At 45.5% G+C, this 23,578-nt stretch overlaps 1 protein-coding gene and 1 pseudogene across 2 annotated transcripts; one reads left to right on the top strand and one right to left on the bottom strand.

Moving 5' to 3' along the window:
- The first annotated feature begins 5,433 nt into the window (after nucleotides 1–5,433).
- LOC111144148 lies at nucleotides 5,434–6,433 on the top strand (annotated as a pseudogene).
- A 347-nt stretch (nucleotides 6,434–6,780) lies between these two features.
- LOC111144151 (solute carrier family 1 member 6) lies at nucleotides 6,781–18,503 on the bottom strand. Of its 2 annotated transcripts, XM_022498322.1 has the most exons (9): nucleotides 18,289–18,503; nucleotides 17,967–18,104; nucleotides 16,221–16,425; nucleotides 15,360–15,402; nucleotides 14,517–14,860; nucleotides 11,749–11,982; nucleotides 10,367–10,561; nucleotides 9,431–9,565; nucleotides 6,781–8,656 (listed from the first exon to the last, which is right to left on the bottom strand). In XM_022498322.1, exons 1-9 carry the CDS (start codon nucleotides 18,491–18,493, stop codon nucleotides 8,461–8,463), a joined length of 1,695 nt encoding a protein of 564 aa, XP_022354030.1. In that variant the 5' UTR covers nucleotides 18,494–18,503; the 3' UTR covers nucleotides 6,781–8,460. The 2 variants fall into 2 exon arrangements, with proteins under 2 accessions (XP_022354030.1, XP_022354031.1); XM_022498323.1 differs by lacking the exons at nucleotides 14,517–14,860; nucleotides 15,360–15,402 and having other exon boundaries at nucleotides 18,289–18,495.
- Between the last annotated feature and the right edge of the window lie 5,075 nt (nucleotides 18,504–23,578).

A 23,578-nucleotide genomic window follows, 5' to 3' on the forward strand; every position in this document is an offset into this window, starting at 1 on the left:
CCTAGTTCTTGAATTGTTAGAGCAGCCACAGGACACTCATACTGATGGCCACGCCCACTTGTGCACATATTGTCTATACATGTTTATGCACTATAGTGGCAGGAAGTGGTTGCAACAAAGAACATAGAGCCCACAACCCCCCCCCCAAATATTTAGTATCCAATCCTTCACAAAAATGTTTGCCAACCTGTGCTCTAAGTCGTTGTCAGTTACTAATATTTCCAAAGTAGATGATCTTTCTGGGAAAGAATGCTCTAAATAGCCTGCCTGGGGAGTATAGCCAGAAAAATTCTGCCAAGTGAGCTTAAAGATATGAACGTGTTTACTACAGATTGGCGGGGGGGGGGGGGGGACTAAGTAAGTGGACCTGGGGGACTTTTGCAAAGAAAAGTCTATGTGTGCAGTCAAATAATGAGCTTTTTTATTACCCTCCACCAAACACAATGACCCATCTCTACTCTTCTTCCATGTAACTACTCAACACTTGTTGGGAGTTGAGTGTAGTTCAGATCCCTGTTCACAATCCCAAGTCGAAATGCTTGGGACTCACGGACTCTTGAAAAATACACCTGCTTCTGTCTTTGATAGACAAAGAAATTCCATGTCAAATGTTGAGGAAATGTTTGAAAAAGAAAACAATGATGCTCAGGCCCATGGAGAAAAGAACACCATGACTTAGGGGGGCCATGAGGTGGCATAGGCATATCTGACATCCAAGATGGTCCCAAGAGGACAAACCCAGCAGAGGAGAAGTTCTTTTTCATTTTGGTTCCTTCACCCATGGGAAACAAGTTTCTCAGAGAGCACAGTAATAACAGTCAACTTAATGAGAATTGTCAGAAACCAACCTCTAAGGAACTATAAATAGTAAATATGCAATGTCTTCACCTCATCTACAGCTCAACTGTCTGGGAGGAGGGAGTTCAGCCGAGCCCTCTCAGAGAACAGGTACCTGACGCCACTTCCCTGCCCTTCCCTGGCTATCCTTCTGCCAGGGAATAAAGGACACACCGAACTAGAGGTGCCCCAATGCCATCAGAGTGCCTGCTGTGGAAAACAGGTGGGGGGGTGGGCAGACAAAGCTCTCAGAAGATGAATTTTGGGCGGTACAAATGGGGATAAGATACTGGTGAGAGTCCACTTAATTAAACCATTCTACACAACTCCATTCCTCTGTCTCTCAATTTCTCCTCCTCTCAGTTTTTTGGCAGCCATTGCAAACACCACTGTTCTCCTCTATCAAGACGCCCCTGTATTCCTTCATCTGGAAAATCTTCATTTATTCATTCAAACAAGAAACATTCCCTGGGATTCCACGCAGTTAGGGCTTACGAGTCCATTCATACATCTTCTGATCTGTTAAGTTCCTTAATGTTCTGTGCCTCAGCTTCCACATTTGTAAAGTTAGGAGAATAGTAGTACCCACTTCAGAAGGTTAACATGAGGATTAAATTAAGAGAGATGATGCTTGGGAGGGTTTTTTATTTTCTCTATTGCTTAATGAAAACCTAACCAGTTCATTGTTATCACTGTGTTACTGCAAACACATATTCATTTGTGAAATAAAAATATAGTAATGATAATAAAGAAAGCTAAGGCATAAAAAACACAATATATGTATTTGACACATGGAGGTCCTCAAGAAATTTTAGCTAATTTAACAAAGGCATCGTTCTCATTTACTGTGTATTTGCAAGTTTCCAGTTCCTATTCCAGGAGATTTATATTTGTGTTAACATGTGAAACGATTGTGACCTATTTTTTTCCTATGTAGTCTCCACACCCAGTGTGGGGGCCAGTGGGAAGGGCTTAAACTAACCACCAGAGATCAAGACCTGAGCTGAGATCAAGAGTTGGAGGTTTAGCTGACTGAGCCACCCAGGTGGCCCTGTGATCTGTTTTCTAAATGTAACTGCACATATGAACACTGCTGGGGGTTTTTTTTTCCTCTTGTGCCCTTTTTTTCTTTTTGCTATTTTTGTTTTTGAATAATGTTACATTTACAGAAAAGTTACAAAAATAGTTCAGAGTTCCCATGGTAATGAAAAAATTTTGGAATCAGATAGAAGCAATGATTGCTAAACACATTAAATGTACTTTCTTGCCACGGAATGTTACTTTACAATGGCTCCTGGGTTTTACATATGTGTTTTGTATCAAATGCTTTACTAAAATCATACTCAGTTCAGAGGTTTTCAGCTGCCAACTCGCTACCCGCAGTCAACCCATTATCTTCATAGTGAAAAGTGTTGCATCTTCCATATTGAACAGCCCTTACATCTTTTTCTTCTTGAATTGCATTAGCTGTAATTTCCCAGGTGTTGATAAACAACAATTGAAATAGTAGACTTTTTTTTCATCTTTCAAATTGTCATAATTTTTTTCTCTCAAGATTTTTTTTAATTTCTTTTCAGAAATTGAAGAAGTCACAAAAAGATGAAAGACCATTCTATTCTCTTGGATGGGAAGAATAAACATTGTTAAAATGTCTATACTGCCTAGAGCAATCTATACTTTTAATGCCATTCCAATCAAAATCCCACCGGTATTTTTCAAAGAGCTGGAGCAAATAATCCTAAAATTTGTATGGAATCAGAAGAGACCCCGAATCGCTAAGGAAATGTTGAAAAACAAAAATAAAACTGGGGGCATCACGTTACCTGATTTCAAGCTTTACTACTTCTTTGTTTTGTTGACTGTTTCCTTTGCTGTGCAGAAGCTTTTGATCTTGATGAAGTCCCAAAAGTTCATTTTCACTTTTGTTTCCTTTGCCTTTGGAGACATATGTTGAAAAAATCGATTCCATTACTATAGCACCAAGAACCATAAGATATCTGGGAATCAACCTAACCAAAGAGGTAAAGGATCTGTACTCAAGGAACTAAAGAACACTCATGAATGAAATTGAAGAAGACACAAAAAGATGGAATACCATTCCATGCTCTTGGATCGGTAGAATAAACATTGTTAAAATGTCTATACTGCCTAGAGCAATCTATACTTTTAATGCCATTCTGATCAAAATTCCACCAGTATTTTTCAAAAAGCTGGAGCAAACAATCCTAAAATTTGTATGGAATCAGAAGAGACCCCAAATTGCTAAGGAAATGTTGAAAAAGAAAAACAAAACTGGGGGCATCACATTACCTGATTTCAAGCTTTACTACAAAGCTGTGGTCACCAAGAGCATGGTAGTGGCATGAAAACAGACACATAGACCAGTGGAACAGAGTAGAGAGCCCAGATATGGACCCTCAACTCTGTGGTCAAATAATCTTTGACAAAGCAGGAAAAAATATACAGTGGGAAAAAGACAGTCTCTTCAATAAATGGTGCTGGGAAAATTGGATGGCTATATGTAGAAGAATGAAATTCGGCCATTCTCTTACACCGTACACAATGATAAACTCGAAATGGATAAAAGACCTCAACGTGAGACAGGAATCCATCAGAATCCTAGAGGAGAACATAGGCAGTAACCTTTTTGATATCAGCCACAGCAACTTCTTTCAAGATATGTCTCCAAAGGCAAAGGAAACAAAAGCAAAAATGAACTTTTGGGACTTCCTCAAGATCAAAAGCTCAATGTGGGTTTTTTTGTTTTTTGTTTGTTTGTTTGTTTTTTAATTTTTTTTATTTATTTTCAGTGTAACAGTATTCATTGTTTTTTGCACCACACCCAATGCTCCATGCAATCTGTGCCCTCTCCAATACCCACCACCTGGTTCCCCCAACCTCCCACCCCCACCCCTTCAAAACCCTCAGATTGTTTTTCAGAGTCCATAGTCTCTCATGGTTCACCTCCCCTTCCAATTTCCCTCAACTCCCTTCTTCTCTCCATTACCTTTTTGCTCCATGCTATTTGTTATGCTCCACAAATAAGTGAAACCATATGATAATTGACTCTCTCTGCTTGACTTATTTCACTCAGCATAATCTCTTCCAGTCCCGTCCATGTTGCTACAGAAGTTGGGGATTCATCCTTTCTGATGGAGGCATAATACTCCATAGTGTATATGGACCACATCTTCCTTATCCATTCGTCCGTCGAAGGGCATCTTGGTTCTTTCCACAGTTTGGCGACCGTGGCCATTGTTGCTATAAACATTGGGGTACAGATGGCCCTTTCTTTTCACTACATCTGTATCCTTGGGGTAAATACCCAGTAGTGCAATGGCAGGGTCATAGGGAAGCTCTCTTTTTAATTTCTTGAGGAATCTCCACACTGTTCTCCAAAGTGGCTGCACCAACTTGCATTCCCACCAACAGTGTAAGAGGGTTCCCCTTTCTCCACATCCCCTCCAACACATGTTGTTTCCTGTCTTGCTAATTTTGGCCATTCTAACTGGTGTAAGGTGGTATCTCAGTGTGGTTTTAATTTAATCTCCCTGATGGCTAGTGATGATGAACATTTTTCATGTGTCTGATAGCCATTTGTATGTTTTCATTGGAGAAGTGAACTAACTAGATTTTAAATAAAAACTACACACACACACACACAAAGAAAAAAAGAGACCAAAAAATCTCTTAACTAAAGAGAACAAACTGATCATTTGTGGATGAGGATTGGGAGAAATAGGTGAAGGAGACTACGGAGTACATTTATCATGATGAGAACTGAGACATGTATAGAATTGTTGAATCATTATACTGTACACCTGAAACTAATCTAAACTTTTATGTTAACTATACTGGAATTTAGAAAATGATTTTTTAAAATGTATAAATAAATAAGTAAATGAGAAACTCTAGGACACTATATTTATAAATTCTATTTTTGCTGAAATTATATAGGGACATTGATACTATAAATGAAATATAAATGATGATTAAAAATAATAATATTGGTGGTTTTTTTTAAGAGAAGGAACACCCAAGGTCCAGAGGATCTAAGATAAAGAAATTACAGAAAGGCAGTACAATGAAAGAACCTGGCAAAGATTAGAAGATTTGCCTGGCATTCAGGAATTCTCCATTCCCACAAGCACTGAGCAGAAAGCACAAGAGCAGGCATCAAGCATGACTGCTTAGGGATGAAGACAAGCACTAGAGCAGGGCTCCTCAAACCTGGTGTGCACCAGAGTCCCCAGGAGGGCCTGTCAAGGCACAGAATGCTGGCTCCCCACCCAAAGTGTCTGATTCATTAGGTCAGGTGGGCCCAAAAAATGTGCATTTTCAACACAGTTCCCAGGTGATGCTGATGATGCTGGTCAGGGATCACAATTTGAGAACCACTGATCTTAGAGAAAATTTTTCCAGGTAACAATGGTAACCATAATTTGTCAGTAATGAAGGCCAATCATTAGTCAAAATGAATGATTTCATGAATCCCCTGAGTTTGGATTAAGGAAATTACTATCATTCTGGAAAATGCTTATTTGGAGTGAATCTTGTGCTGCTTTTTTCCTCCTTCTGGGCAAACCCAGTAACCCTATGAAAAGAGGAAACCAAACAGGAGTTGGGAATTTTCTCCTCCAGGGTTTCTCAGAGGAACTGGACATGCAGTCTTTCTTCTTTGGGCTGTTTCTGTCCATATTGTTAGTCACCTTCACTGGGAACCTGCCCATCTTCCTAGCCATCTGCTCAGACTCCCACCTCCACACACCCATGTACTTCTTCCTCTCCAACTTGTCCTTTGCTGACATCTGTTTCACCTCCACCACCATCCCCAAGATGCTGCTGAACATCCAGACTCTGGACAAAACCATAACATATGAAGGATGCCTCAGCCAGATTTTTTTTTTTCATTGCATTTGGATGCCTGGACAATTTACTCCTGACCGTAATGGCCTATGACAGCTTTGTGGCCATTGTCACCCCCTGCACTACTCGGTCATCATGAACCCCAGGCTCTGTGGGCTGTTGGCCCTGGGGTCCTGGCATCAGTGTCATGGGCTCCCTGCTTGAGACCTTGACCCTTTTGGGGCTGTCCTTCTGCAAAAAACATGAAAATCCCACACTTTTTCTGTGATCTTCCTGAAGTCCTGAAGCTTTCCTGTTCTGACACCCTCATCAATAACATAGTGGTTTATTTTGTGACTATTGTCCTAGGTCTTTTTCCTCTCTCTGGAATCCTCTTTTCATATTCTCGGATTTTCTCCTCCATCCTGAAAATTTCATCAACCAGGGGTAAGTACAAAGCCTTTTCCACCTGTGGGTCTCATCTCTCAGTGGTCTCCTTGTTCTACGGCACAGGCCTTGGGGTCTACCTCAGTTCTGCAGTGACTTCATCTTCCAGGACAAGTCTGGTGGCCTCAGTGATGTACACTATTGTCACCCCCATGCTGAACCCCTTCATCTACAGCTTGAAGAACAGGGACATGATGGGGGCCCTGGCTGCACTCCTCAGGAAGGAGGTGCCTCTCAGCATCAGGACCATTATAGGACTCTCCTGAGTACCTGGGCACACAATACTGAAGACCACAAATCTTAGTTTCCTTCATGCAATATTTTTTATTTTTCCTAATTTTACATGTTTCCAAGCAAGATTTTCCTTGGTTTTTCCCTGCCCTCTATTTTTCTTCAGGTTCCCTTGTGCATTCTTTTTTTCATTCTGTAACTAGTCATTTTAACTTGATATGAATAGAACCTGCTATTCTCTCAGTAACCTTCAGTGATGGTTTGGATTTCTTGAAAAATAAATCAAATCTCATGTGTTTAATAGACATATTCAAGGTGATAGGATGTGTGCCTAATTGGGAAATGTTGCCTTGCAAACTCATTTAGATGTTTTCTGCAGTTATATGAATGGAATCAAGTCAAATATTTGTGTCCAAAACTATGAGAAAATAAATTCCTATTGCTTAAGCCACCAGCCTGTGGTACTTTGTCATCACAGCCCTAGCAAACTAATACACCCTGCTTCCACAAGGAGATTTCTACCGACACAGACCATGGGCTAGAGGCAGAAATTCTTGTTTGAGATTGGGATCCCCGGCAAATCTCCCAAGAGTCAAATGTGGAGTAGGATGTTCTATAAGCATCTTGCCTTTGCATGGACTTTTCCAGTCACTGACATAAATGTTTCCATGGTGACTGCAAATAAGTTAAAGAATTCTTGGATCCCTTCTTCCACATTCTCCCATTTACATAGCCCAAGGGTTCTCTTGGGATCCTAAAGAATGGGGGGAGGCATCCCCAAACATACCTGTGTTGGAATGTCCCTTCCCCCTTGAGAGAGGTAGGTGCTCAAGTGAAGTTTATTTGATTTAGAAAAAGCTAATATTGTGTTCCCTAGACAAAAGGATTATAGAGTTAAGTTATACCCATGACGTCTGGAATTATGTTACTCTCTATTTACTTGGGTTTTCTCCCAGTTTTATTAAGGTCTCATTTAATGTCCCACCTGGTTCATTAGGCTTGCCTGTGTAGTAAGGAGACACAGAGCTTCCTGAGGTCAGCATGGGTGTGAGCCAACTGGTTTCAGCAATCAAGAGTTGGGACTACAAGATGCTGCTACTCATCCCTATGGGAAGCTGCTTCCTCAATTGCCAGCTATGGGTGTATGAAGTAAAGGGTTAACTGGAAGGGCTAGGGGTACTCAGAGCCTACATATTCCAAAGAAAGGACTTGCCCTTGATCAGCTCCCAGGAAATAACATCTGAGTCCTTGGAATATCCTCCCTGATAAAAGTGTCTTTGTAACCTAGGGCCCTGTATCATGCCAGGTTGTCTATGCTGACCATGTAATTTATGGTGAATGCCTCTTTTTGTTCACCTGGGGCCCTGGACAAGACTATATTCACTTGACTTCTGTGGGGCTGAAGCACCCCATGCCTACAAGACAGAACCCCCAACAAAAATCCTGGACACCAAGGCTAAGGTGAGCTTCCTTGGCTGGCATACGTACTGTCACCCATCACTGCTGAGAGAATTAAGGGTGTCCATGGGATTCTACAGAGGGGACAATTGGAAGCCCATATCTGGTGTCTTCTGGACCCTACCCCAGGCAACTTTTGTCCTTGCAGATTTTAATCTGTATCCTCTCACTGCAGTAAGTCATAAATGTGAGCATCACAGCTTTTCCAAGTTCTATGTGTCCTAGCAAATCACTGATGGTCATGGGGACCCCCAACACAGAGATCATGAATATTGCTTTATTATAATAAATGGTAGTTTTCCTTTACCTCTTTCAATTCCACCACTCCTTGAGAAAATAAATAACATAAGCTGACCCCTCAGCTTGTGGGACCCAAAGCTGTCCTCACCCCCAGTCCCAGGAGAAGTGTTTCCTCCCTGCCTTGCTCACTGCCCTCCACAAGTTCTCCCCATGCGCTTAGAGAGCAATGGAGGCCTTGGGCATCCTTTCGTCCCTGCTCCTTTATCTCGGTTTCCACCAAACAAGCCAGACAGAACATGTGTGTTCAGTGCACAGTCATTCAGGCAGCAGGTCTTCCCTAGGACATCCCCCCCCCACCCCAGCCCTATTCCCTCCTCTCTGAGTGGCAGAGCTGGGGGCCCCTCACATGGCACTCTCGTTGCCTCCCCGTCCCCTGGACGTCCCCTTCTCTTGTGCCATGAGTGACTTGTAGGGCTTCCCCAGGCTGGGGAGGGTAAGCTCAGCTTCCTGCAGCTCCAGCTCCTGCTGGGACAAATGCTCAATGACGGCAGCTCCAATAGAGTCCCCCAGGACATTGGTCATTGTGCGAAGTCGGTCACTGGGGAAGGGTAGGGAGAGAGAAACCACTGTTAGCTGAGATTTGAAGAGCTCATGGAGGAGAGGGTGCATCAGGGTGGGAGGTTCCTTGTGTCTGGGATGTGGGGCTCATGTTCCATCCACAACCACATAACCTCAAGCAGGTGCCTCCCACTTGATGTCCTCAGTTTCCCCTTCTCCTAACAGATGTACGTTGGATCAACTCTGATAAGCTCACGTGATCTTAGCATTGCAATTCTTTTTTTTTTTTTTAAGGATGTAAACATCTGATAGAGAAAATTAGGGGCTGTGGGCTGAACAGCATACAGGATGAGGAAGGTAACAACTGTGAGCAAATCAGGCCAGCCTGGACCCTAAGTGGGACTCAGATCCACCTGACTGCTCCTAAATGGGAAGGAAAGTCCAGATTTTTTTAATGTAAGCCTTCTGTTTTTTGAAGTTAAATATTAAAAACACAAACTAAAAACAACAAAAATTTGCAAGCCAGCTCTGTCCCATGGATCACCTTTTTGTGACTTCTCCAGGGACAAGGGCTTTTCAGGCTCATCGGTAAAGCCCCCATTGCTCATCTCCTCCCCATCCTACTCCCCAGGTTAACTCTATGGGATTTGGGATCTACAGGCCATGGTTTGGAGTATTCTCCAAGACTTTCCTTCTACTCTAAAATTCTACAACTCTGTCCTTGCTGGAATGAGGGCCCATGGGTTAGGGGTCTCACAAGGAAAGCGGGGATGGGGTTGAGGAAAGATAGCACCAGGGCCTGAAGAACACTCACAGGAACCAGTCCACAGCTATGATCAGCGTGATGTCTTCAGTGGGCAGGCCGACCGATGTGAGCACAATGACCATGGTGACCAGACCTGCCTGGGGGATGCCAGCAGCCCCAACGCTGGCTGCTGTCGCCGTGATACTGTACATGAAGAGAGAACACAGGGAGGAGGCAGGAGGTGGGAAGGAGAAGACGAGGAAGAGAGTGAGAAAGGGCACAACAGAAGGGAAGAGGTGGTTCCCTGGAACATCTTAAATTAAGTGCCTGAAAATAAAAAGCAGCCTTCAATAAATGTATTCTTTCAACTCATATTTATTGAGCATCTACTACATGCTAGACACCTAGTAGAAACTCCCTTAAAAGAAAATCCCTGCCCAAACAGAGCTTACATTCTAGTGGGGGAGGCAGGCAATAAATAAGATGAGTACTTAAAACATATACTAAGGCAGAGGGTGCGACAGAGAAACAGTTCAGCCTACGAAAGTCGAAACCATGCCATTTTAAATAGAATATTCAGGAAACACTTCCCTAAGCAGTTGACACTGGACCAAAGACCTGAAGGATGTGATATTTGCCGTTATATTTAAAATGACCATACGGAACCTCTGGGTACTGAGACCCAGGGATCCATCCTTCTTTTCAGAGCCTCAGGTTATTAGGATGCACCAGCCATACTTTGGAAAATCCTGGGCAAAGGGATCTCCCACCATAGCATGTGAGAGAAGATGGGACTGAAACGTCTGGCCAGCTCCTGATAGCCTCAGGTTGCACAGTCTCACCTTTAGCCTCATTTGGCATGGGTAGCTGGGGTCTTCCCACATGCCCCCTCCAACATTCAAAGCCTCCCTTGACATCAAGAAGCTGAGGCTCCCTCCACCCCTAGCCAACCTAATGACTTCTTAGATCTCACCTGCTGGCAGATCCCACCCAGGATCACCTCACCTGATCGTCGTGATCTGGCCCAGGTTGAGCTCATAGTTGTTGACTTGGGCGATGAAGATGGCAGCCAGGGCCTCATACAGAGCAGTCCCATCCATGTTGACAGTGGCCCCCACAGGCAGCACGAACCTGGTGATGCGTCGGTCCACACCCAGGCCCTCCTCCAAGCAGCGGAAGGTGATGGGCAGTGTTGCAGAGCTAGGGGAGAGAGCCCTGGAGGCTGAGAATGGGAAGTGGCAGGGAGGGACTGGAGTAGCCATGGGCCAAAGGAGGGATTCTGCTGAGAACACTGGGAGACCAGGTGGGAGCCAGAGCAAGGGGAGGATGGCAGGAGCATAACATTTCAGAGGTTGGTAACTGTGCATGGGGAATAAGGGCTCCTCATGATGCAAGAAGCACATGGCAATGGTAGTCCCCTAGGTTGAAGGTCTCTTGACCCACTTAAAGGCAACAGCTTAAAGCTAATTACTAGACACTTATTCATGCCACTGGTGAACTTTCCACTCCCAGAAAGGAAAGGACTAGGGGTCTACTGACCTCGCACACCCTCAGGGTTAAAAGAGAAGTATTACATAGACCTCTAATCCCCACTCATGTAGCTCAGGGAGCAACATCAGCTACACTAACCCTCCTGGTCTCTCTCCCCACCACTCCACAGCAGGGGAAGAGCAGTCGAACTGATTGGGGAGTTTAGTTGAAGGAATGGACATCTCACTTGGAGTTGACCACAAAACATGTGGTCTGGTCAGCTTGATGTCATGCAGTGAAAGCCTGGCCTCACAAAGAAGGCCTCTGGGGATCCAACCCTGTGGTGATCGGGTGAGTGTCATTCTGGGTTACAATGGCATCAATCTTATTGGCCAAAGACCAAAAGGCGCATTCTCCAGGCAGCATTATGAGCAATAACAATGATATTATTCTTCCACCCAGTTGGCTCTCGTGATACTTCTCAAACCTCTTTGAATTTGGATGACGGGGAAAGGGGAAGCTCTTTACTAACCCCATAAAACCACAAAAAAGGGGGGAAGGAGGAGAAAGGAGCCAAGTGAGCTCCCAGAGACCATTTCGAGGGGAAATGAGACTCTGAGCTAGAAAATGACACAGAATAGGGAGCACGTTTGTCCTAACCTCAAATTGGCAGCTGGTTCTCCTCCACATAAAATAGAGAAATAGAAAATGTGGAAAACAGGTCAGTAGAACCAGTTTGGGACAAAGATCAGCACCCAGGTGTCAACTGGCCTGTAGACCTTCAGGAACCACTAACATTACCACATAGCTCAAACGAGGTTTAGTACAGGGATTGGGGGCCAGGACTCTTAGGAGAGCCTGTGAACACCTGACAGTGAACCTCAGAAAAGTGCTGGAGGTGGGGGATGAAGCCATACCTGGAAGACGTGCCCATGGCAGTGATGAGGGCCTGCAGCATGCCCCCAATGAAGGGGAAGGGGTTCCGGTGGGTGATGAGGAAGTAGATGAGGGGCAGGACACCACCAGCATGGAGGAACAAGCCCACAATGACGGTCAGGGTGTACATGCCCAGCTGACCCCCCAGGACAGCCATGTCCTCCATCTCTAGGATCTTCCCAGCGATCAGGAACAGGATCCCCACAGGTGCATACCTAGGCCAAGCCAGACACCTGTCAGAGTGCCCTCATGACTTCCCCTAAACCTCAGAGCTGGCATTCCCAAGGCTTTGCCCATATAAGCCCCTAGAGCCAGGCAGTGCCCATCATACAGCACCCCTACTCTGCCCCAAACTTCCCCACATACTGACAAACAGGGATGGACCCCATAAATATATCCCACCGACTCTGCCTGCCCACCCACAGATCACACCTAGAACAGCAGGGAAAAGTTCCTACAACTCCAGTGCATACAATCCTATAAGGTTTCGCTTTCCTCCACTCCACCATTCAAGTCCATCCCCAAATAGTCACTCCTTGGGACTCTTTCTCTAGATGTGGCCCAAACATCCCCTATTACTGGCCTTCAAACTTCCCTTATTCACCACCTCCAACTCTGTTTAAATGTGTAACCTCAATGCCCCTGTTCTCTTTCCTGTAAGTGCATATTCTCACTCACTCACTGGCCCTGAGTTATTTCACCTGAATTTCCCCCAGACATCCCAAACCACATATCTTATCAAATCATTTATTTATTCGACCACTCTCTTGAGCACCTTACTCTGCACCAGTCACACTGTCCCTGCCCCTGTGGCACCTACATTCTAATGGGGAAAACAGGCAATACACATAGAAATGCCTAATTAAAAACTTCAGATGGTGAGAGCTGCATAACAAAGTCCCTCAGTGGGTTGCACCAGCATGAGTGGCCTGGAAGGGCCTCCCTAGAGATGTGACGTTCACACAGTGGCCTGAACGATGTGAAGAGACACATCTATCTGAAGGGGAAGCATTGCAAGCACCATGCAAAGACCCTGAGATGAGCATGAGCTAGAAGTGCTGAAGGAGAAGAGAGCAGACAGTGTTTGTGGAGTGGCAAGTGAGAGGAGACAGAGTGAGTTCATCAGGGGCTCACCTGTGCTCCCCACAAACCAGCGCATCTTAGTCTTGCAAGATGAGACACTGGCACCTGCCAGTGGTGCCTTCATTCAACCATCACCAGGCTTCTGCGTTACTCCTCTCTTTAGAAACTGAAGACTACACTTGGTTGTTCTCATGGTAGAGGCATTGGAGGACAGGAGGAGGCCGGGACCTCTTGGGAAATTGGTACAATAGCTTGGGTCAGAAACAATGAGACCCACCCTGAGGTGGTGGGAAGGAGGATGTGGAGCACTCTTCTGGCCACATCTGTATTCCCGTGGGCTCAGCTGGGCTCATGGTGAGACCAGATGGGAGGCTGCTGAGCTGTCTCCCAGTCTTCACCTACCTCTATGCCTGCTCTGTGAACCCCCTCCCCAGCTCCCTCATCATCATCCTTCCTCTTCATTCTCCACAGAACCCCTCAACCCTAGGTCAATTGCATGGGGCTTCTTTCCTTCTACATTCATCCAGCCAGCACATCTGGATAAACTCTGCCAACGATACCTCTATAAGTTTATGGTTTCCAATACAGTTGAGCTTCCATCTTGTCAGTCTTCTTGCCTATCCTCGATAAGCTCCCCCCTCAGCTCCTTTTCCAAGTTTTAAACTTGGCCTCTAGCCCCCTATGCAACTTTCTAATTATTGGAGATTATGTACAAAGTCTTCTCCAGGCTGGCCCTAGACAGTCTTGTTAATATCTTGCACCACCACTCCCAACTTACCCTGTGCTCCTACCTCCCTGAACTCCCCACCATTCTCCAGCCAACTCAGCTTCCTGCAGGCTTTGCATGTTCTCTTTCCCTGCTTGAATGGCCTCTCTCCATTCCTGTCCTATTGGGTTCCCACTTGCCTCTCAAGACCCAACTATGAGGCAACCTTTTCTATAACTCCCTCTTCACCTTACCAAGCAGAGTTCACTGCATATCCCTTCCTTGGCTGCTCACTTCTTCATGTTCCCAACTCTTTTTGAACACCCCTTTGCTCTAGAACCTTCCACCTTGTAATACACTTATCTAGGATGTGTCTGTCTCCTCCAAGATTTCATAAGCTTCTTGGGGACAGGGGCTGAATTCAGCATATCCCTGCGTTCTAGACAAAGTTAACCCAGAAAAAGTTCTGCTGAATGAGTAAAGGAATTTGTGAAGGAATAGAGAATGGTAAAATGGATGCACGCATGTATCAACTAAGGAATAACTAGTGAGTGGATAAACAAATAAGGAAATGAGCAAATGAGACACAAATGATCTGGTGAGTGAATGAATGAGTGTGTTAAGTGAATAAATGCAGGGAATACATGAGGGAGTGAATGGGAGAATAACAAATGCAGAGATGAATGAGTGGGCCAAAGAATGAGCTTGACTGAATACACAGCAGAGTGAGTAAATTAATCAGTCAGTCAAACAATGGCTACATTAATGCGTGGATGAGTCTGTGAATGAGTTTATGAGTGAATGTATGAATGAGTAAATCAACCAATACATACATGAATAACCTTGGCAAAATGGCCCAATGGCCCCTTGAGCAGCTGCCCCACAGCCTGACTTCCCAGTCCTGGTTCCACACTTCCCACGTGCCATCACCTGTCAGCCCTGTCAAAACCCAGCACTTACCAGATAATAATGCCCACCATCCTCATAATAGCCTCATTGAGGCTGTCGAAGAAATCCCGAAGGACTCGGCCCTTGTGTTTCATGCCACCAATGACCAGCCCAAAGGCCACAGAGAAGACCACAAGGCCCAGGGCATTAATGCCATTGGCTGAGCCAGGTACAGGTACAGTCTCCTCAAAGCTCAGCACCTCCTGCAGGGTGCCCAAGGCCCAGGTGACATTTTCCAGGAGGCTAGTTCCGTTGTCCATTGAGGACGGGGGAGGCATGGAGGTGCCCGGCTCAGATCCATTCTCTGTCCTCACTATGGTCCTGGTTACCAGCCTCGTGCTATACTGTGTCTTGAACTGAAATATGGAGAGATTGGGGCCAAAATCAATTCATCAGAATCTCCTGAAAAAGTTTATTTAGAACACCAATTCCTGGTTGCTACCCCTGGAGAGTCTTATTTAGAGGACTTGACCAATGCATAGAAGATCGAGTGAAGGAATACATGAATAAAGGAGTGAACAACCAATGCATGGAAGAATGAGGAAAGATTCTGCCTTTTTCAAAGCTCCCTGTTCAGAGAGATTTGGGAACTTCTCTCCTCAGTCATCTATGGTGAGATGCCCTGGTTCCTCCTTCAGCACCATCCCCAGGCAGCTCTTGGCCTAAGTCCTTTTCTGTTATCTTCCCTTGATCATTCCACCAATGGGAGGTATATTCTTCTCCAAGACTCTTCCAAATGCCCCTGCCCACTGCACTGGCATGCTCTTCTTCCCTTCCCTCACCCCAGGACCACTCACTCAGCATCAAGCTACCCCCCTCAAACCTCCTTGAACACACCGTGCACTTCCCCCTGACCTGTTTGAAGCAGGCCTCGACCAGGTTGGGTGGAAACATATTTCTGCAGAAAAACAGAAGAAGAAGGGAGGTGGTTAGACCTTGGGAAGGAGTCCAGGGTGATAACAGTAAGAATAATAGCAATAATACCAACCATAATAATGGCAGCCAACAAGTGAATGCTTACTCTAGACCAGGTACTGAGCTAAGTGCTTATCTAAAGTTAAAGTTATCTAAAGTATCTAAAGCTAAGTGCTCATCTAAATACAACAATAATTCTTGAAGTGAGCACTACCAAGGTCCCCATTTTATGCACAAAGAAACCAACACAGAGAGAACTTACAGATGTTACCCAAAGCTACACAGCTCAAAAGGGGTGCAGATGGACCTCAAATCCATGCTTCTCTAAGCCCTTCCATAGAACCCTATGCTACCTCAGACTTCAATTCACACACATGTGCCAGTGATGCCTCAAAAAACACAGATAACTTGTGGACCTCAGATGTGGGTTTCCTCCAAGTCAGTGACTAGGGAAGAACCATGGTAAGCCTTGATTCTGGTTGGCAAAATTTAGCTTCTTTAAAAGAAAAGGAGCTTGGAAACACCAAATACCACCTGTTCTGAGCTCATTTCAAGATGCAGCTAAAGCCTCCAGAGCCTAAGGTCCAAAAGATCCTACCCTAGGAGTCAGCTACTCTCGGGATTTGCATAAGGCTCCAGGACATTAAATGGGTATCAATGAACTAGGTTCAACTTGGGTGTTGCATTTCCAGGCTGAATCAGCCCGTCCCCTTGAGTATCTCCTTGCCAGCTTGTCTCTCCTTGAGTATGGTTGCTTGCATCTAGGGCCAGAGTTCCCATCAAAATTAGAAAGGACGTCACCTGACCAAGTCCATGAAGGCATCAGCTGTGGGGATGGTCTCAATGCGGCCTTCGCGGTGCAGCCCCTCCTTGGAGCCCTTCCCAGGATGGATGATGGTGACCATGAGGATGCCAATGAAGACAGCAATGACCGTGGTCACCATGTAGTACACAGCTGCCCGCATCCCCATCCGCCCTGTTGCCTTGTTATCCAGGGATGCCATACCTGGAGGACAGGTGGTGCAACCCTGAGCAGCATCATCCACACCCCACCACCCTCTCTCCCAACCATCAGCTCTATTTCCCTCATACCACCAGCTCAACAAGAATTTACCAAGAATCTCCTCCTTCTGCGCCCCACCCCAGCACCCACGCTGCCATCATTTGACCCCTCTTATCAGTCTTCAGCCCCTATTCTATTTTCCAAATACGCCTTCCACCCCATCCTTCATCCCAAGCCCCACTTCACTAAACTTCCTCTACTTCAAGCCGAACTTTTCAACTCCCATCCCACCCTCCATTTATGCCTGTTACACCATAATGTCACCTTCATTCCACTCTTCATCCTACTATTGACCCCAAAATTATACTTCCCTCCAGCCCACCTTACTGTACCCTATCTGTGAGAAATAGTTCTTTTGGTGCTCCCTCCAAAAGCCCTTTACCAGGCTAACACAACTGCCCTTCAGCTGCTGCATTGCTGGCTCCCAACAGTTTGTGTGGCCCCCTTCTCTGGAGAATGGCCCTCAGCAGAACAAAAGTTGCTTTGCCCAGAAATACCTCACGGAAGACCTAAAACCAAAGGCTGCCTGGTACAGGGATTCAGAAGGCCAGTTCCTTTGACTCAAATGAGGGCAGAGTTGGGAAGAACAATCCTGTAGCTTTTCTTCTGCTCCACAGTTATCCGTGAGATAAGGCTAAGAGGCTGGCCTTCTTCTGAACCCATCTCTGCTTAGATTCTTTCCCTGCCCCATCTTGCTCCCCTTGCTTCCTCATGGGTCTCTCTTGAATGTTATCTCTTGATATATCACTTGTGCAAATATCCCCATTTTAGGCTCTGCTTCTGGGAAACCCAACCCAAGAAACCACTCTTTCAGTCCTTTATCTTCATTCCCATCCCAAAATCTTGGAGGTTGGCAATCAACCACTTAGGGGCTAAATCTGGCCCCCTCTCTGTCTTTATAAATAAAGGTTTATTGGAACACAACCACACGCATTTGCTTACAGGTGAATCTGCAGCTGCTCCTGCACTACCATAGCAGAACTAAATAGTTGACAGAGATCATATGGACCCCAATGTTGAAAATGTTTACTATTTGGATCTTTACAAAAAAAGTTTTCAACCTCTGCATAACTCATCCCTATTTCTACCCTGGCCCCCATCCACCATCCTGTCACCTCCATCTCAAACACTTTCACCCAATCCCACCCCCTGACCCTTGATGCCATTCTATCTTCCCCCTAGCTGCCCTATCACAGCCTTTCTTTCACCTTTGGATGATGATAAGCCCTTAGCAGGCTGGTATTTTATCTACACGGAAAAGCACGGTAAAGTTACTGAGATAAGTGGCATAGGTCATATGGGGACTGGAACCTGAGTCTGATGAAGATCTAGGCTTTGGCCAATAACTCGGGGTAGGTGCAGGGTTCATGTTTGAGGTTCTAAGATAGGGAGGTGATCCCATGCTTGCCATAGCTTTGGCTCCAGGTTTGAGTCGGGACTCCAGGATGGGTCTCGGAGGCCAACACTGACCTGGGCTCTCTCACCTGTGACCAGGCTGGAGACAATGAGTGGCAGCACCAGCATCTGCAGCATCCTCATGAGAAGCTCTCCAGGGAAAGAGAAGTACTTGATCTGGCGGTAGGTAAGCTGGTACGGGCGCAAGGCAAAGGCCAGGCTGACTCCTAGAACCGAAAGAAGGCCTCTGTGGAATGGTTGGGGTCACTGGGCCCCATTTGTGTGAACGTGTCCTTATGCGGGGGAAAGCGGTGGGTGTTGCCAAGTGCATGTGCCAGTGAGAATGGTGGAGTGACGATGTGTGCGTGCAGGGAATTTCTCTGAGGTCTCCGCCCCTCCCAGCCAGCTCACCGATGACCACAGCACTGACGGTCAGCAGGATGAAGGCGTTCCGGCACAGGAAGCGCAGCACGTGCTCACGTGTCATGGTCTGCAGGCGCAGGCGCGTGCGCAGTGCTCTCTGCTGCAGGCTCTCCTGCAGCCGCTGCAACCAGCCCACCCGGCCCAGCCGCTGGCCGCTCTCCCGCAGGAACAGGCTGTTCCCGTGGCTGCTCATGGTCTATCTGCGGGGGACAGAGGAGCTTTCTAGTAAGGGAGAGGACAGAAGGTGGCTGTGGGGACAGGGGAAAGGGTGGACAAAGGAGGAACTCAGAATCCAAACATCAGGGGAGGGGCCATGTCCACCTGTCCACGTGGGATGTGCCCGTGCTGGGACACCTGAGAACACTACCTGGTGCTCAGAGTTAAATCCTGGCAGAAAAGGGTCCAGATCTCCACAATCCGCTCCCAGACATGAAGGGGAAGGAGACCACAATGTAATGGACACCTTTGCCATCCCTGACTCCAGAGCCCTCCTTATTTCATATCCTCACAAGCCGCTGGGAGTTGTCCCAGCACACAAACCAAACTAGAGAGCCTTTACTGAGCACCAACTGCATGCAGAGCCCTAGACAAGGCATCCTGGTGTTAGTCCCCCCAAATTAATATGGTTTGGTGTCTGGCCTGGTAGTGCTAACAAGTGGCCTTTCCACAAAGACAAAATCAGCAGGTGCCTGGCAAACAGTGAGTGCCCAATAAATACAAGTGCCCTGCATGAGTGAACAGAGGGGCTGGAGGTGGGATCCCTCAGGAAGGAAATGGTGACAATCCTTGACCCCAGTGGCTCTTCAAGATCCATTTTTTTTATCTCTTTTAAGCATAACAGTATTCATTGTTTTTGCACCACACCCAGTGCTCCATGCGATCCATGCCCTCTCCAATACCCACCACCTGGTTCCCCCAACCTCCCACCCCCCGCCCCTTCAAAACCCTCAGATTGTTTTTCAGAGTCCATAGTCTCTCATGGTTCACCTTCTCTTCCAATTTCCCTCAATTACCTTCTCCTCTCCACCCCATTGGCTCTTCAAGATCCATTTTTGAAGGGAAATGTGATGTTCAGAATCACTCTGGGTCTTTCCCAAACTTCAGACTTTTGTGTCTCCTCTATATTTGACTCCATCCCTGTAACCTTATATGCTTATTTAAATAAATATCTCTTAAATGGAAATGAGATCATTACTTGAAATGCAAATTATATTTTAATACACATTAAACGAAATGCATGTAAAAATTAAAACCTGCCTATCCTTTACCAGTGAAACATGTTACATGTATCAGGCAGCTTGTAGCATGAGCCAGAAGAATTTTTATTTTTGTGGACTCCTTCCTCCATTAAAATATATACATTATATTAAAATATTAAATTATATTTTTACAAGTGAATTGTTACAAAAATGAATATAGTATTTTGGAACTAGATAGAGGGAATGGTTGCACAACATTGAGAATGTACTACAGGCCACTGATGCCACTTTAAAATGGTTGAGTTTCTGATATGTGAATTTCACCTAACATTATACATTAAACCATTTTCTTTTATCTAAAAGTGTAGTTCTTAACAATGAATCTTGGAACACTGAAAATTTTAAATTAAATTAAAAAAATAAAAGTGTAATTCTTTCTTCTGATTTAAAAAATGAAAACAGGGGCGCCTGGGTGGCTCAGTGGGTTAAGCCGCTGCCTTCAACTCAGGTCATGATCTCAGGGTCCGGGGATCAAGTCCCGCATCGGTTTCTCTGCTCAGTGGGGAGCCTGCTTCCCTCTCTCTCTCTCTGCCTGCCTCTCTGCCTACTTGTGGTCTCTACCTGTCAAATAAATAAATAAATAAAATCTTTAAAAAAAAAATAAAAATAAAAAATGAAAACAAAATAAATAAATAAAATACAAAATAAGTTAAAACAAGAGGAGGGGTGGGGTTATGGACATTGGGGAGGGTATGTGCTATGGTGAGTGCTGTGAAGTGTGTAAACCTGGTGATTCACAGACCTGTATCCCTGGGGATAAAAATATATTATATGTTAAAATTAAAAAATTTAAAAAAAATAAGTTAAAACATTTCTGTGGATCCCTAAAGGTATCATGGGCCCAGGGCACTGGACATCCTATTCTTGAACGACAGACAGACTGGCCTGCAATGATCTCACAGGAAAAAAAAAAAAAAAAAAGTGTGATAGTGTCCATATTCCAGGCAACCTGGGAATTCTGTTGACCCTGTAGATTCACTTCAGGCAAACAGTTGACCACCAGGGGGGGCATTGCCCAGGATCCCTTGCCCATTGGCTCCCTTTTTGGTCTGACCAGTGGGAAGCAGCAGAATGGCTGGTGGGAGCAGCATTCTCCCTGCCACACCCCTGTTCAGCCAAGGTTGTGTTCCTCTGCCTCAGTCTCCTGTCAGTCCTATGTATCTATTGGCTATTCGGATGCCTTCTTTGAAAAAATGTCTATTTAGTTCCTCTGTCCATTTGTTAATCAGATTGTTGTTTGTTATTGAGTTGTATGGGTTTTTTATATATTTAGGATATTAATCTCTTATCTGATACGTGGTTTACAAAAAAATGTCTCCCATTCTGTAGGTTGCCTTTTCATTTCCTTTTACTGTGCAGTGTTTAGTGTGATGTGGTCTCACTTGTTTATTTTTGCTTTTTTTTTTTATGCTTTTGGTGTTATATGCAAAAAATCTTTGCCAAGCCCAATGTCAAGGAGCTTCTTCCCTACCTTGTCTTCTAGGAGTTTTATGGTATCAGGTCTTATGTTTAAGGCTTGGATCCATTTCAAGTTAATTTTTCTGAGTAGTATAAAAAAGGGGTCCAATTTCATTTTCTGTATGTTTTTATCCAGTTTTCCCAACACCTGTTGAAGAGACCATCCTTTCCCTGTTGGGTGTTCTTGGCTCTCCTGACCAGATAGAGGAGCTATTGCTACAATGACAATCATATTACAATATATAAATGTATCAAAACAACATGGTACACACTTTAAACTTATACAATGTTCCATGTCAAATATGTTTCAACTAAAAAAGAAACACAATCCTTTGTTTCAGCCAAGGCTCTGGCCCTGTCCTCCTCCCTCTCTTCCTCCCTGCTGGTCCCGCCCCTTTCCCCGCCCCCACTCTTGCTGGTCCCTGAGTGTTACTACATCATTCTTACTGGTTTCCCTTAACTTTGCTCATATCTTTCCAGTTCTGCTTTTCTAGTGTGTTGTTTCCTGACAAATACACCAGATTTATTTGGCTCTTAAAAAACTCTCCAAGCCAAAGGAAGGCAGTCAATATTGTTCCTGTGCCGAACTTCACCCAGGTCAGGGCTGGGAATATGGGAGTCTGAGAGAAGTCTCAGTTCCACCAGTAGGTAGAACCCTGGATTTTTTTTTTTCTGCCACTGGCTGTGCAGTCACTTTTCTGGGGCCACTGTCTTCCTTGCCTTTTTCTGGTCCCCCATATCCAAAGCATGGGACATCTGCCTCTACTCTTAAGGCCCTGCTCCCTCCAGGTCCAAGCCCCGATTCTCAATGCTAAAGCCCAGTTGCGGTCCTGCTCCAAATGGGTCCATCACTTTGAAACCATAATTTCACTGATTCTCACCTTGCAGTGAAAAATCCCAGACTTGGAACCACAGACTACACAGAAAACTCATAATTCCTCCCTCTCTCTAGAATGCATGTTCCCAGTCACCAAGCAGTAGCACAGAATTACCTGTGGGTCCCCAGGGAGTGTCCAGCTGAGATCTCAACTAGCCACAAGGGGTCCAGAACTAGTTTTGTCTCCTTCCTTACAAGAAGCAGTACAGCGTATTGCAGAAATGGACAAACAATAGTCCGAGAGCCAAATCCAGCCCACTGCTTGCTTTTATAAGTAGTTTTATTGGCACAGAGCCACACTCATTTCTTACATGTTGCCTATGGCTACTTTCGTACTACAACATCTGAGCAAGGGTGTTGGGACAGAGAGTGTGTGGGCCACAGTACAATCTCTCTGGCCCTTCACTGACAAAATTTGCTAGTCCCTGTCCTAACAGAAGAGCATACCTGAGCTCTTTATTTCAAATCTCCCTCCACCTTGAATAACTGGTCACTTTTGTGTGGCTTGGATGGCCCAATTCACATGACACTTAGAACAACGCCTGGTGGGCACAAAATAGAGATCAACTGGGGTTGATATAAAGCAGAAACCCAGCAGACACACAGCTGAGGGCAGAGACAAACACTGAACCCTGGGTTCTCTCTTTTCCAGTCTCTCCTGGTCCTAGGCATTCTCTTGACCCTGGTTTTTGTTGTTGTTTTCTTTTTCTTTTTCTTTTTCTTTTTTTTCTTTTTCTTTTTTTTTTTTTTTAAAGACTTGCTGCTTGGGAAGTGGCTCTTCAAGTGTCCCCAGTCTGCAGGAGCTCAGGATGGGTCTCCCACCTGGTTTCCCCATCCTTGATTTTGGGATGCAATAAGATGTGAGGGCCACCCCTCCCTTGGAGCCAAAGGAAAGAAAGGAAGGGCCTCTACATCCTAAAACCGAAGCAAGCTCAGTGGGCAAATGTATGCTTCCTCTACATTTTATCTCAACACTCTGCTGGCCAGAGGAGTGAGTGGGGGAAGGAAAGAGAGGAGAGAAATCACATACATAACATATCACGCACAGCTTCAAACGCACAATCTCACACACCTCTGTGTGCAATTGACACAAACACCACTGCACAGACATACAGTCACACACACAGAACTCTTCAGACACACAAACCCACGCACACCTTCAGAAAAGCAACTCCACTCCTGCAGTGTCGGTCATACAATCCCTACACACACAAACACACACACTTTCATGCACACCATCAGATATACAACCCCCCACACACCTTCAAGACCCTGAACAATTCCTCTTCCTAAATGAAACTCCATACACCGAGAGCCACAGAATCACAGACACACACACACACACACAACTTGGGACTCCAGACACAAAACTTCAGACATTCAAATTCCTTCCCACATTTAAGCACCCAGCCCACACACCTCTCTAGGAAGGCGAGCCACTCATAAATTCAGCCTCCCACACACACCACCACCACCACCACCCCACACACAACTTCCCACCCACCACCGGTGTGACGGCGGCCAAAGTCTCAGTCACATCCAGTCTGTCCGGAGTTGGAGGAATAAACACCCTGATAGGGATGGGAGCCGAGCCCTGGAAATGGAGGAAGCATCATGCACAGAGATGGAAACCTGCCCACGAATCGAGGCCACGGTCAGAGAGACGGGATGAGGAGGAGGAAGA

This window comes from Enhydra lutris, unplaced genomic scaffold (genome assembly GCF_002288905.1).
Source record: "Enhydra lutris kenyoni isolate GAN:26980312 unplaced genomic scaffold, ASM228890v2 scaffoldscaffold10, whole genome shotgun sequence".
NCBI classification, from domain to species: Eukaryota; Metazoa; Chordata; class Mammalia; order Carnivora; family Mustelidae; genus Enhydra; species Enhydra lutris.

Coding starts and splice junctions, on each gene's coding strand:
- LOC111144151 (XM_022498322.1), bottom strand. CDS start 18,493: ATGAGCAGCCACGGGAACAGCCTGTTCCTGCGGGAGAGCGGCCAGCGG. Junction 18,105..18,288: donor CGTCAGTGCTGTGGTCATCG/GTGAGCTGGCTG, acceptor TTTCGGTTCTAG/GAGTCAGCCTGGCCTTTGCC. Junction 15,403..16,220: donor GCCTTCATGGACTTGGTCAG/GTGACGTCCTTT, acceptor GTTTTTCTGCAG/AAATATGTTTCCACCCAACC.